This window comes from Conger conger, chromosome 15 (genome assembly GCF_963514075.1).
Source record: "Conger conger chromosome 15, fConCon1.1, whole genome shotgun sequence".
Classification (NCBI taxonomy): Eukaryota; Metazoa; Chordata; class Actinopteri; order Anguilliformes; family Congridae; genus Conger; species Conger conger.
Genome location: NC_083774.1, coordinates 30561799 through 30576717, shown reverse-complemented (window position 1 = coordinate 30576717; position 14919 = coordinate 30561799). Strand labels below are relative to the sequence as shown.

Genomic DNA, 14919 nt, shown 5'->3' with positions numbered 1-14919 from the left:
TCTTCATTAGAAGCCCAGAGTACACAGGCTACTTAATAAAAGTGTGGAGTCAAGATTAGTCAAAACTATCACCAGTCCCGGTCCTGGAGAGGCACATGAGAGCCTTTCACTAAACAATTAAAGCAGTGGTACACACAGTGCTGTGACACTCCAGCACCGGGGCTGGGAACAATTTGCTATCCACAAATTGTCTTTCAACATCCCATCCTGTCGAGTGCATTTGCTTTCCTCTATGCGCCGTACGAGACAAAAACGGGGTGTAAAAAGGTGGGGGCAAATAAATTGCGAACGCTTCCAAAAGCCCACAGTGCACTTGGTACAGGTGTCAGAAGACCGCGTTTCACGCGCTGGCCGACACAGGACACCGCGGCAGCTTTGATCCGACGTTCCCAGAGCTCCCGGGTGTGCAGCGACATCACAGGCAGGAAGATGCGATTAGGAGCCATTCCGGCTCTGGCTCTGCATCGCAGCCCTGTCTGTGAAGCCTGGGCTTCTGAGGATCTGTGGAAGGGGAGTCTCCCTCTAGCCTTTCCTTAAGCGTATGCACTGGGTCTAAACAACAATAACTTTTGGGGATTTGGTCCAACATGGCTCAGTTTGCTTGTGGTGGTTTAACAACTGTAGGCTAATTAGTTGCCAGAACAACCAAACCCTGTCCCCCTCAAATAAAAACTAGCAACTGCACCAATCCCTACCTCCTCAACAACAATCTCCAGCAAGTTCACCAATATGTTTTTTGCAGTAGATATTAGTTACAAAAGCAGAAACGTCCTTCAGGTGGATATTTCAGAATGACACACTCCCTCCCCTCCCTCTCTCTCTCTCTGAGGACAAAGACAGCCGTCCCTAATCCAACGATAGACTGCACACAGAACACTGCTGGCGGAGAACTGAGGCGAACGTTCCTCACAGTGACAAACAGGAAGGACGGGTATAGCTGAAATTATGGATGAAGGGCAGGCAGAGCCAATAGAAAACTACACGTTATATATACAGCCTTCCATTGTCTTCAAGGATCTCAGACCTTTATCATTTTACATTGGATTTGTGGCGGGAAGCTTGGGTGAGTCATCTCAACATCCACCACTGTAGTGTTCGACCTGGGAGGCTCATGGCAGCCATGTTGTTCATCACCCATCACCCATCAGCTGTGGCGGCGACAGAGGGGGGGGAGGGGTTCAGCTAGTTCAAACCGGAATTGGATTAGACGACCTGATTGGGAATCAGGCCGTCGAGAGTGGGGCCGGGGCCTTCGGGAGGCTCGGCGAGTCGATGCCCGGGGCTAACGTCTCGTCCCGTAGGCGAGGGCGGGCCGCTGCGAGGCTTCCTCGGCGTGGCCTTCCAGCGACAGGTCGGCGATGCCGTGCTTGACCTTCATGTGACGGCTCAGGTTGCCCTTCAGGTTGAACTTGCTGGAGCAGTACGGACACTTGAAGGGCTTGCTGCCCGCGTGCAGGTGCATGTGCCCCAGGAGATTGTACATCCGGTTGAAGGACTTTCCACACACCTGCGGCCCAGGAGAAGGACACACACACACACACGCACGCAGACGGTGAATACGTTTACCTAAACGTGCGGGTGAACACCCCGCGAAGGAAGTATATCAAATACAACATGTCTGGATAACGAGGCCTCATAAGGCTCTACAATGCTGCCATCTTAGGAGCACTTGCTTCACAAAATTGATGTGTGCCAACTGGAATAATAATTTACTAATTGTAAAGCATGTGTGCTCCCAAATCTTTCAACTGAAGAGCATGTGCTCCTAGGAAAAGATGTTAGCATAGAGCCCTGCCTCGGTGAACACAAGTCCGCCCTTTGCGGACGCAAATGGCGTCTCGCTCACCTTGCACTTGAAGGGCTTGACGGGCAGGTGGACGATCATGTGGGTCTTCAGGGTCTGCTTCTGGACGAAGGTCTTGAAGCAGACGTGGCACTGGTAGGGCCGGACGCTGGTGTGGATCAGCATGTGCCTCTTCAGGTTGGCCGACAGGGTGAACTCCCGTGCGCACACGTCACATTTGAACTCTTTCATCCCCTGAGACGGGAAGAGAGAGAGAGAGAGAGAGAGAAAGAGAGAACAATGGAGATCTGAGTAATTTCTCTCCAATTCAATTCTGAACAATCGCATAAAATGGCAAATTATTTTTTTAAACCCGTGATCCCATAGGCCGTATTTAATGGGAGTGAAAGGAGGTGGCGGTTGAAATGACGCATCCGTAGCAATCCACATCCATCCATAGTAACCCACAGATACGTATTATAATAGCGTAGTCTGGGACTGGGACGCACACACGTGCGCACACACACAAACATGAGCACACGCAAGCACACACACGAACATGCATGCACGCACACAGGAACAGGAACATGAGCACGCACACACACACACAGACTCGCAGACGGACGCGCACACACACACACACACACACACACACACTCGCAGACGGACGCGCGCACACACACACGCAGACGGACGCTCACACACACACACACGCAGACGGACGCACACACACACACACACACACACACACTCACAGACGGACGCGCACACACACACACGCAGACGGACGCACACACACACACACTCGCAGACGGACGCACACACACACACACACACGCAGACGGACGCACACATGGACTCACACACATGCACACGCGCACGCACGCACACACACACACACACACACACACACACACACACACACACTCACACTCACACACAGCAGGAAGGCCGGGGCTCACTCCCACTGCGGCTCACAGCCTCCCTCATCTCTGGCTCTGTAGCTCCCCCTGGTGTCCGCTGCCGTAGTTTCAGCAACGCAGACGCCAGGGGGAGCACAGCAAGATCGGCGGCCACACAATTAGGGAAGTTCTCACGACACAAGAAAAAGCAAAAAAAAAAAAAAAACCCCGCAGATCGTCTCCTAGCCTTTCTGTTTTCTAACAGGAACTGGTGACCGCACGCAGCCTAAAAATCCCTGCAGACTCATCGATCGACGCGCTCCCTCCGACGCCCGCAGCGTCGAGCGCGTGACCGCCGAAGTCGATAACGATCATAAACGATACACTTCACAACACAAAGCACATGCACAGGAAAAGGGCCCCCCTGCTGGGCCCAGAGAGACAGGAAGAGGAAATGGGACTTTGTAAGACAGGAAGAGGAAACGGGATTTTGTGCTGCTGCTCAGACCAAGAAAGGCGTGGGGGGGGGGGGGGTTAGTTCTGGCCGTCTGTTTCGCAACGTACAGTGCGGCCTTCCCTAAAGTGAACCATCCAACCCTCCTGAACTGCTAAACGAGGGGCTCAAACAGAGAGGGAAGCCTTTGACCGGTGTTTCTCAACTCCAGTCTTTGGGACCCGCTTGCCAGAAGGTTTTCGTTGTAACCAGCTACTCACATAGCGGATTTAATGACTGAACCAAACACAACACCAAAACATACACCTCGATTACTTAAATCCGGTATGTGAGTTCCTGGTTATAACACAAACCTTCTGACAAGTGGGTCCCGGGGACTCAAGTTGAGACAACACTGCCTCAGACAAGCGTTTTAGGGCCGGGGGAGAGCGGGCCGTGGAGGTGAGAGTGGGACAGAGCACGGGGTCAAAGGCAGCCAATGACAGCCAATGACAACTCAGTACCCGGCGGCGGAGGGCCTGCTCGGTCAGTACCTTGTGCGTGAGCGCGTGCTGCTTGAGGTGGTGGATCTGGACGAACTCCATGCCGCAGGCCGAGCAGACGTAGGGCCGCACGTTCTGGTGCTTCATCAGGTGGTTCTGCAGCTGGCTGCGGTAGGCGAAGGACTTGGCGCACTCGGGGCACTGGAAGGCCGAGGGGCCCTGGTGCGTGGTCTGGTGGCGCTTGAGGTGCGCCAGGCTGGGCAGCTCCATGCCGCACTGCGGACACACGTGGCAGCGGCCGCTCTCGTGCTTGGTCTCGTGCGCCCGCAGCTCGCTTGGGTAGGCGAAGCCGCGGCGGCAGAAGCGGCAGCTGTAGGGCTTGACGTCGGTGTGCTGCAGCATGTGGCGCTTCAGGTGGCTGGTCTGGGTGAAGGCCTTCTTGCAGACGGCGCACTTGTGCGGCCGGGTGCCCTGGTGCGTGAGCAGGTGCGTCTGCAGGTGGCTGGGCTGCTTGAAGAGCTTGCCGCAGCGGGGGCACTCGTGCGGCTTGATGCCGTTGTGGCCCAGGATGTGGGTGACCAGGTTGTACTTGGAGGTGTAGGACTTCTCGCACATGCGGCACTTCCAGCGCCGGAGGCCCTCGCCCACGTCCACGCAGTACGACTCGTCGATCTGAACGTTGATGTCGAGGCGGTCGATCTGCTGCGTCCGCCGGCCGACTAGCGGCCCGTCCGCGCCGGCCCCGACCCCCCCGCCGTCCCCCCACAGCAGCGCGGCCCCGCCCTCCTCGTAGTCCGTCGGCCCGGCCGCCTCCCCGGACTCGTAGCCCACCTCGCTGGACTCGAAGTAGCGGCTCATTTCGGGGCTGTCGCCGCCCTCCTCGGGCCTGAGCGGGCTGCCCGCCACCTCCGCGCCCTCCCCTTCCTGCCCCTCCGCGCCCTGGCCCCGCCCCTCCTGGGCGCGGGCCTCCCGTTCGCAGTCGGGGCAGCCGTGCGGGGGCTGCTCCTGCTTGAGGGCCACGCTATAGGGCCCCTCTCCCAGGGGCGGGTTGCTGTGGAGATGGGCACAGGAGCCGTGGCCGACTCTCCCGAGCCCCTCGGCCGGCGAGGCCCTCTCCGCCGGCTCCTTCGCCTCCCCCTTCCGGCCCCGCCCCAGGGGCCCCGCTCGCCTCCGCTCCCCACCCTCCTCTCCCTCCTCCTCGTCCTCCAGGCCCTCGCCCAGGTAGTCGCCGTTGGCGCCGATGAGCTGGCTGGCGTACTCGTACTTCACATCCTCGCCCGGGCCGGGGAGGCTGTCCCGCGCCTCCCCCGTGTAGAAGCCGTTGGGGGCGATGGTGGCTCCGAACACCTCGTTCTGGGAGATGAGGCCCAGCACGGCGGCCTGGGCCAGGGACAGCACCACCACCGGCTCGGTCTGCGTGCCGGCATCCGCCTGACCCTCCATCAGCTTAGGGTAGCATCCGACAAGACGCCCGCCGTCCTCCTCCTCCTGCAGGGACACGGAGACGACAACCATTCCTGTCAAGTACAGCAGGTCAAATATGCACAAAGGTTGAGCAGCCTGGTCGTTAAGGTGCACAACTGGAACCCGGATGTTGGTGGTTCAAGCCCCAGTGTAGGCACAATAGGACCTGTGCAGCTGCTGGGCACTTGAGCAAGGCCATGAACCGTGCATTGCTCCGGGGGGATCGTCCCCTGCTTAGTCTAATCAACTGTTAGTCACTTTGGATAAAAGCGTCAGCTAAATAATGAATTAGTTTGTCTTTGGTATTCGGTATTACTAGGTAAGTGACCGAAATGTACAGCTTCTACAATGCTTAAGTGAACAGGCTTTTTATGGATGGGGAAAAACCCAGACACAGACACGCACAGAGGTCAAGACCTTGTCCGTCTCCAAATCAAGAGTGCATTAATACACACTATGCACAATAATGAACTCTATCATTACCTTGCATTACATTTTATGTAGCAGACATTTTTTATCAAAAAGCAATGTACAAAAAGGTCATAGAAGAAACTACAGAACAGGTCAAACAAAGCCTCTGGAATGACCAACAGCAGAGGTTTTCAGCCGCACTGCCCACACATAATAGAATAAACAGTGAACGGAAAGATACCGGACAGCAAGGCTTGAGCCTCATATGGTGGCTGTGCCTCGGTCCTGCTCCATGTCAGAGAACGCCACGGATGGCCGCCTACCAAACGTCCTCCTCCCTTAAACACCACCAAATGAAGTCCGGAGGCGAGTCAGGGCCGGGTCTGAAACAGGAAGCCCACCCAGGCTACCGTGGCTACCATGCTAATGCGGCAGTGAGAACTCACCTCCACCTGCCCGATTAGCTGTTTCCCAGCATGCACCAAGAAAATGCCAATGAGCCAATGAGCTTGGTGCATCCACGCCAACTGCTCATATACACCAGTACAACGTCCTCCCTACACCTGTACCAGCTCTAAAAGCCTCCACTAGAGTAAATATCCATTTGAACTGATTCACGCTTAATAATAATTATATGCTAAATATACACCTTAGCCTGTATATATACCTGAACACCATTACAATGCCAACAGCCATAGCAGCTCAAACTCACACACCTGAACACCAATGTCCTCACAACAGCTGTAATCTCATAGAGCTGAACACCAATGTCCTCACAACAGCTGTAATCTCATAGAGCTGAACACCAATGTCCTCACAACAGCTGTAATCTCATAGAGCTGAACACCAATGTCCTCACAACAGCTGTAATCTCATAGAGCTGAACACCAATGTCCTCACAACAGCTGTAATCTCATAGAGCTGAACACCAATGTCCTCACAACAGCTGTAATCTCATAGAGCTGAACACCAATGTCCTCACAACAGCTGTAATCTCATAGATCTGAACACCAATGTCCTCACAACAGCTGTAATCTCATAGAGCTGAACACCAATGTCCTCACAACAGCTGTAGCAGCTCCAACCTGAACACGACCCTCCCTACACCTGCACCAGCTCTAAAAGCCTCCACTAGTGTAAATATCCATTTGAACCGGTAATGTGATTCACGCTTAATAATAATTATATGCTAGATAGAGTGCCCTGGATAAGGTAAACAAACAGGCGAGTGTTAACTGCAGCCCCATAGGGGGCACGGTGGCCGTGTCAGCGCATCGTAGGGGGCAGACCTGCGGCTCACCTCTCTGCAGCGCCCCTCAGAGTGAGGTCAGCGGCGTAACCTCGCCGCGCTCAGATACTTTCCAAACCCAAAAAAGTCCTTATGGGAAAACCTGGCAGAGCCAAACTCCAGTCTTTTTATCTACTGATAATGAATGAACCACATGAACTAGCACCTTGCACAGTAACGCAAGGGGAGGGAGGGCAGAGAGGGAGGGAAGGAGAGGGAGAAAGGAGAGTGAGAGAGATAGAGAGATATAGTGTGGGAGAGTGAGAGAGATAAAGAGATAGAGTGTGAGAGAGGGGGGGGGGGGGGGGAGAACCTGGTTGCCCTGATACTCCATGTCATTTATAATTACTGGTTTCAAAGTAGTCAGAGAGAGAAAGAGAGAGGGGGGGCTGAGAGAGAGAAAGAGAGAGGGAGAAAGAGGGGGCTGAGAGCAAGGAGAGGGAGAGAGAGGGGGGGTGAGAGAGGAAAGGGAGAGAGAGCGTAAGTGAGAGAGACAGAAAGAGAAAGCAAAGGGAGAGCTGGGGAGCAGGAGAGAGAGGAAGGGAGGAGGGAGAGATTGAGTGAGTGAGAGGGAGAGAGAAAAAGGAAAAGGAGAGGGAGGGGGAGGGAGAGAATGTGTGTGTGTCAGTGTGTGTGTTCGAGAGAGAGAAAGAGAAAGAGAGAGAGGAGGAAGCAGGAAAGAGAAAAGGAGAAAAGCAGCGACAAAATGAGACAGAAAAACAAATGAGAGGAGAAACATAAAAGCCAGATAGTTCCAAAGAGAGAGAGCAAGAGAGAAAGGAGTGGGTTAAGAACAGGCAGTGAAAAGGTTCTGTGAAAATAAAGAAAGGTGTGACAGAAAGAGAGAGAGAGGTAGAGACAGAAAGAGAGAAAGAGTGAAAAAGAAAGTCACCAGCTGCTTTTATCAGTACAACATACATGCTGCAGTGCCATGTCTTTCATTCAAAAAATAACAAATAAAGAGTGCTAATGATTAAAAAGCAGTGGACAGCCGGGGTCCACCTGAGACAGCAGGGTAAACAGAGAGAGCAGGAGCGGAGGGGACTCACCACATTGGTCCTGGTGTGGTGTTTCAGATGTTTCAGGGATCTCATCCTTCATGAGAAATGAGCAGGGGAAAAAAATGCTGCTCCTATTTATATCTGAGGTAGAAGGGGGCGGTGCTACAGACTCATCCCCCTCCCACCGCTGCTGTTATCACAACTGACTGTGCCTCTCCACAAACACACACACACACACACACACACACACACTCTTTCCCTCTCACACGCACATACACACTCTCTCTCTCCCTCTCTCTCACACACACACTCTCTCTCTCTCTCACTCTCTCTCTCTGTCCCTCTCTCGCTCTCACACAATCTCCCTCTCTTTCTCTCCCTCTCCCAGTCTCTCTCTTACACACACACACACACACACACACACACACACACACACACGCTTTCCCTCTCACACGCACACTCTCTCTCCCCCCTCTCTCAGACAGTCTCTCTATCTCTCACAAACACAATCTCCCTCTCTTTCTCTCCCTCTCCCACAGTCTCTCTCTTACACACACACACACACACACACACACACACACACACACACACACACACACACAGTCTCTCCCTCTCTCTCTCACACACAAACACAGTCTCTCTCTCTCTTACACAGTCTCTCACTCACACATGCACTCGCTCTCACGCACACACACACACACACACACACACACACACACACACACACACACACACACACACACAGTCTCTCACTCACACATGCACTCGCTCTCACGCATACACACATGCTCTTTTTGTCTCACACACACACAATTTAGTGTCAACCTATCTCTCTTAGTATCACCTCATTTCTCTCAGTCTCCCTCTCTCTCTCCCTCCCTCCCCCCCTCTCTTTCCCTCTCCCTCTCTCTCTCTCGCTCGCTCTCACTCTTTCACACACACACAATTTCATACCATGCAACACACAATTCAGTCCATTTCTCATACACGGAATCTCATTACAAAAAACAGAAACAAACACACAGGTACACACGTACGCACACACACACACACACACACACTATCTGATAGCTCTCACAGGCACAGCCTTCCTTTTTCCATCTCATCACTCACACCAACACACACACACACACACACACACACACACACACAGTTTGAAGTTTGCAGCGAGTATTGAGCATAGTGAGGGGTGGGGAGGTGTGTCTGTTGTTGGGGAACAGTCGGACAGACTGTCCTCAGCTACAATGTTCGCGCCCCAGACACTCCAAATATTTCATTTAAGCATGAGCAGTGTTTTCCTCAAATTAAAAATGAATTACACAGTGGGGGACCGAAAGGTCTGAAATCTGAAACAAGACATGAGTGACAAAAGGAAGAAAATGAGAGCGAGGGAGAGCAAGAGAGAGAGAGAGAGAAAGAGAGAGAGGGAGGGGGAGAGAGAAAAGCTGTCTGGAAGGAGACAGACATGGGGGAGAGAGAGAACGAGAGAATGAGAGGAAGAGGGAGGGAGAAGGGAGAGAGGCTGGGAGAGAATGGAGGGAGACAGAGGGGGAGGGAAGAAGAGAATGCAGCAGAGGAGGAAGAGAGGAAGGGAGAGAATGGGGGAGGGAGAACAAGAGTACAAGAAAGGAAGAGGTCAGAAAGAGAGAAAAAGAAGGAGAGGGAGGGAGGGAGAGTGCTAGAGAGGGGGATGGGAAGAGAGAAGGGATGGTAAAAGAGAATGCAGTGAAAGAGAGAAGGGGAGGGAGGGAAGAAAAGGGGGATGGGGGAGTGTGAAAATAAAAAGAAGAGTCCATCAGCAAGTGAAAGAGGGGGAGCGCTGGGAGAGAGAGAGGGGGGGTGAGAAAGAGGAAGGGAGAGAGGAAGGGAGATAGAGAGAGAGGGAGGGAGGGAGGGAGAGAAAGAGAGGAAAGGGGAAAAAAAGCACAAGGGAAATTAACTATTGAACTTCCAGATTTCTTTCAGGCTGCTTCTCAGAAAGCGTGTCGGAGGCACCTGGCTGCTGAACGCTGGACTCTGGTCAGGTGATCCGCCTGCCAGGAACGACGCGCATGTAATGCAGGTACTGTAGCTCCGTACCTCAGGAGCAGGACCCCTGTAGCCACTGCTACTGCCTCAGAAAACCGGGTCTGCCCCTTTCTACCGAGCCAGGGACGACACGACGGCAAACGGAGGCAGGCCGCGGCCAAAACGCAAAAACGCTTCGTGAGAAGGAGCGACTCGCATTTTCCCCTTTATGAAGGCAAAGAAAAGCCTAGAGAAAGCAACAGTGTGAAGGGAGGGAGGGAGGGAGGGAGGGAGTGAGAGAGGGGGAGGGAAGGAGGGAGGGAGAGCGAGGGGGAGAGATATCAGGAAGTTGAGGTAAAGGGAAAAGCAGAAAGAGTGAGAAGAGAAACAGAGATAAGAAGCGAAAGACAAAGAAACAACACGGAAGAGCCGACAAGGGACACATACATAAAACAACACTCAGAGCTCGCCTGTGGGGAAAAGAAGAGAGGGAAAGCAAAGAGAGGGGGAAAACAGCAAAAGAAGAAAAACCAAAAACAACCCCCCCAAAAAAAAAATCTGGCACTCTTCCAGGTTTGCATCTTCAAAAACTACCTTCCGTCCGTCGGTTAGGCCAAACGTTCGAATCGAACCGGGCCGAGACGGAGAGAGAGAGGGAGCACATGCCGAACGGCCGGCACCTCCCTCTTCCCACAATCCCCTCTGCCTCTCACACCAGGGTTCCGAGCGAGCGAGAGACGAATCGAAAGAGAGAGAGAGAGAGAGGGAAGTGTTCCGTCGCCAGCCCCGGCCGCGGAGATGTGAGAATGGAGGCGGGGTTTCCACCCGAGCCTCTGTGGGCGAAACCGGGTTCGAGAGACAGAGGCGCCGGTCACGTGCTGCTCTCGCTTCCTCCACTCTGTCTGTCCTGCCGCGACGCTGCCAACGCGCACGGCCGCCCGTGTCACCCACCCCCAAAATGTCCTTACTGTGTACTTCATTAGGGTCTCCCTACTTAGCTGGGAGTCACCTCCGCCGAACAGCCAAGGTTACGAGAGGACTTATCGGTTATAAGAGGACTGCGTAATGGGAGTGCTCAAGCAGCACGATTAATACGCATACAGGCAAGCAGGCAAACACACACACACACACACACACACACACACACCCTTCCACACACACACACCCTCCCACACACACACCCTCCCACACACACACACCCTCCCACACACACACACACACACACACACACACACACACCCTCCCACACATACACACACACACACACATATACACGCCTGTACATGCACGTGCACACACACACACACCCTCCCACACACACACATATACACGCATGTACGTGCACACACAACAGGCGCGCGCACACACACACATACAGTGCTTTGAAAAAGTATTCGCCCCCTTTCTGATTTCTGCTATTATTGCATATTTGCCACACAGAGGTTTCAGATCTTTAGATGAAATGTAATATTAGACAAAGGGACAACACAAAGCAAATTTTTTAAAGATTTCATTGATTTGATGAAAAATGTTATGAAATACCCATATCACCCATTTGAAAAAGTCATTGGCCCCTAAACTTTGAACCACCTTTAGCTGCAATAACAGCAAACAAACATTTCACACAATTTGATATTTCACATGGGCGACATGGCTCAGGCAGTAAGAGCAGTCGTCTGGCAGCCAATCGCCGTCGGTGTGTGAGTGTGTGTATGAATGGGTGAATGAGAAGCATCAATTGTACAGCGCTTTGGATAAAGGCGCTATATAAATGCCAACCATTAATCAAGGGGATTGCTGTAGAGGAAATTTAGCCCATTTTTCTTTGCAGAATTGCTTTAATTCAGACAAATTGGTAGGTTTGGGCATGAATTGCTTGTATCAGGTCCTGGCACAGCATCTCTATTGGGTTCAAGTCAGGACTTTGACTAGGTCACTCCAAAACTTTCAATAACGCCAAGTTGTCTAGGCAGCAAATCATTCCCTGACTATTGGTTGACTGTGAAATGCTGTGCGGATCTTATTGTGGCTACACCGGGATTTGAACCACCGACCTTGCGTGTCCCAGTCATTTACCTTAACCACTACGCTACAAGCTGCCCTTTTATTGCAAATTGAAGATTTGTTTAACAGTGGTTGGAATCCAAGAATCCCATTTTTGCCCAGGTCCTTTCTTGTTTTCAAGTCATACACACTGACCTTAGCTGAGGCTTGAGAGGCCTGCAGTTCTTTGGATGTTCTTCTGTGATCTTCTGTGAAAATGTGGCAGGCCAACCACTGCTGAGAAGATTCATCATTGTTCCAACTGTTGGAGATAACGGCTCTCACTGTAGTTTGGTGGAGTCCCAGACTCATAGAAATGGCTTTGTAACCCTTTCCAGACTGATGGATTTCAACAACTTTGAGGTGATTACTTCACTCTAATGGTGAGGTTAAATATGTTTGAGGTTCAGATTCCAAAGGGCTAGCATAACATTTTTCACTAAATAAATGAAATAATAAAAATAATGCTTTTGTTTACTCGGTTTCCCTTTGTCGAATATCTTGTCTAAGGATCTGAAACCATTCAGCGTGACAAATGCAGGAATAGTGAAAAATAGTGAAAAGCAAATACTTTTTCATGGCACTGTAAATACAACACACACATGCACACAAGCGGAGTTCATTGTGGCTTTAAAACAACAACATCAGAATACAGCAGTGTCCGCCTGTAAGCATGGCAGTCACCCTGAATGAAGACATGACCTAAAATAAGGGAAAAGAGTCACATGCTGGGTCTCATTCAGTCAGTGTATGGGTGCGTGCACACACACAGCCACACACACACACACACGTGAGCATGCACACACAGACATACAGTATCAAAGCCCACACCCAGGAATATATGCGTATACACATGAACACCTGCACTCACGTACACAAACATGTATGCACATGAACATACATGCACGCACACACACACACACACACACACACACACACACGCGCACTCACACACACACACACACACACTCACATAACACACACACACACACACACACACACACTTGTCGGCTTCCCTGCCTGCTGATGCCAGTTGATCATGCTACGGCGCTAACTCCTCATAATCAGGGTTATTGACACAGATGCTCTGTATTACCAGCCAGTGACACATCTAATCCAGTCAGGCCAGAGGAGGCCTCTCTCTCTCTCTCTCTCCCTCTCCCTCTCTTCCCCCAGCTCTCTCTCCCCCTCCCCCCTCTTTCTCGCTCTCAATCTTTCCCTCCCTCTCTCTATCTATATCTCTCCCCCTCAATCCCCCCCCCCCCTCCCTCTCTCTCCCCCTCTCCATCTCTGCTGCAACGTCTATGGAACCGACGCACACCGAGAGAGAAAGCGACCACCCTCCAGACTCCATCAACCGCCTTGGAAATGAAAGGAGAGAGAGAGAGAGAGAGAGAGAGACAGAGAGAGGGAACAGAAAAAGACAGCAGATGCGAATGAGCCAGAGTAGGCATTCCTCATGGACTCTGCAGCTGAGTGCGCTCAGTTCAGGGTGTACGTCTACGGCCAAGAGTGTGCACACCTCACACCTGCCTCAGTTACAGACCTTAGAGCCTCACACACGCACGCACGCTTACGCATGCATGTACGCACCATCCACACACGCACGCACGCTTACGCATGCATGTACGCACCATCCACACACACACACGCGCACACACACGCGCACGCACGCTTACGCATGCATGTACGCACCATCCACACACACACACGCACACACACACACACGCACGCACACACGCACGCACGCTTACGCATGCATGTACGCACCATCCACACACGCACGCACGCACACACACACGCACGCACGCTTACGCATGCATGTACGCACCATCCACACACACGCACGCACACACGCACGCACGCACGCTTACGCATGCATGTACGCACCATCCACACACACACACACGCACGCACGCACACACACACACACACGCACACACACACACACACACACGCACGCTTACGCATGCACGTACGCACCATCCACACACACACACGCACACACACACACACACACACGCACACACGCTTACGCATGCACGTACGCACCATCCACACACACCACACCCACACACATATATACACACACACACACCACACACACACACATATATATACACATACACAGACCACTCACACACACACACGTGTTAGCTGTACCTGCAGGATCATTACTAACCCAACCCCACCCACCCAGTGGCCTTTTGTCACTGTACACCAGGGGCACAGCTCAATCTAAAGTGCTGAGGACAGAATGTAAAAAAAGTATTTAAAAAAGGCACACCTCCTGTTTCCAGCGCCTGAATAAATGTAACTCCGGTGTGATGGAGCTGGGGGTGGGACAGAGCTCGGGATCTGTGGGGCAGGGGGGGTGGGGGGGGCAGCTGGTCGTCAAAGGAACGGCCGTCGTTGTCACTCGAGCCGGCGGCCCTTCCTGTTTAGCATGACAGGGCGACGGGGTTTAAATCAAGGGGAAGGACCGCACTGAATTACAGCGAACGGCCCCTTAGCCGCGCAGGCTGGCCCTGCAGTCAACCCCTACGTTACCCACGGAGCTGAAGGGCCCCCCACCCCCAAAAGCCACACGCGGCGAGGCCCCCCACACGCAGCTCGTGAGTCTGGGCCCCCCCCGGCTCGGGGCCCTTCTCCGCACCCTTCCCAGAGTGCTTTGGGCCACTCTCCGGTCTCCATTTGCATACGGGCGGCGGAGGGCAGCCGGTGGCACAGCCGGGGGAACTGAGTGTTTGTTTTCTTCTCCTCCTCCTTCACGGGGCCGGAGAGGCTGATAAGTCCCGCAGTACGCAGAGATGGGCAGACCCAAAAAAGCCCTAAATAAAAGATAACCCTTTTCTGTCTCTTTCTGCGAGGGAGGGGTGGTGGGGGGGGGGACCTGGATTGGCAGAGAGAATATTGGGAACGAAGCGCCCGCAGTGGAGAGGAAAAGCAGCAGGCAGACTGTGGAGAGAGAGAGAGAGAGCAAAGAGAAAGAGAGGGAGTATAAAGGGAAAGAGAGATGAGGGAGGAGAGGAGAAGAGCATTCAGCAAAGAGGATATAAAAGGAACAGCGAGGAGGGAGAGCGA

At 52.8% G+C, this 14919-nt stretch overlaps 1 protein-coding gene across 1 annotated transcript; it reads right to left on the bottom strand.

Annotated features, from left to right (window-relative positions):
• Nucleotides 1–795: 795 nt before the first annotated feature.
• znf710a (zinc finger protein 710a) lies at nucleotides 796–8290 on the bottom strand. The gene is made up of 4 exons (XM_061221260.1): nucleotides 7834–8290; nucleotides 3673–5109; nucleotides 1847–2038; nucleotides 796–1507 (listed from the first exon to the last, which is right to left on the bottom strand). The coding sequence occupies exons 1-4, from the start codon at nucleotides 7876–7878 to the stop codon at nucleotides 1283–1285; spliced, it is 1899 nt and encodes a 632-aa protein (XP_061077244.1). The 5' UTR covers nucleotides 7879–8290; the 3' UTR covers nucleotides 796–1282.
• Between the last annotated feature and the right edge of the window lie 6629 nt (nucleotides 8291–14919).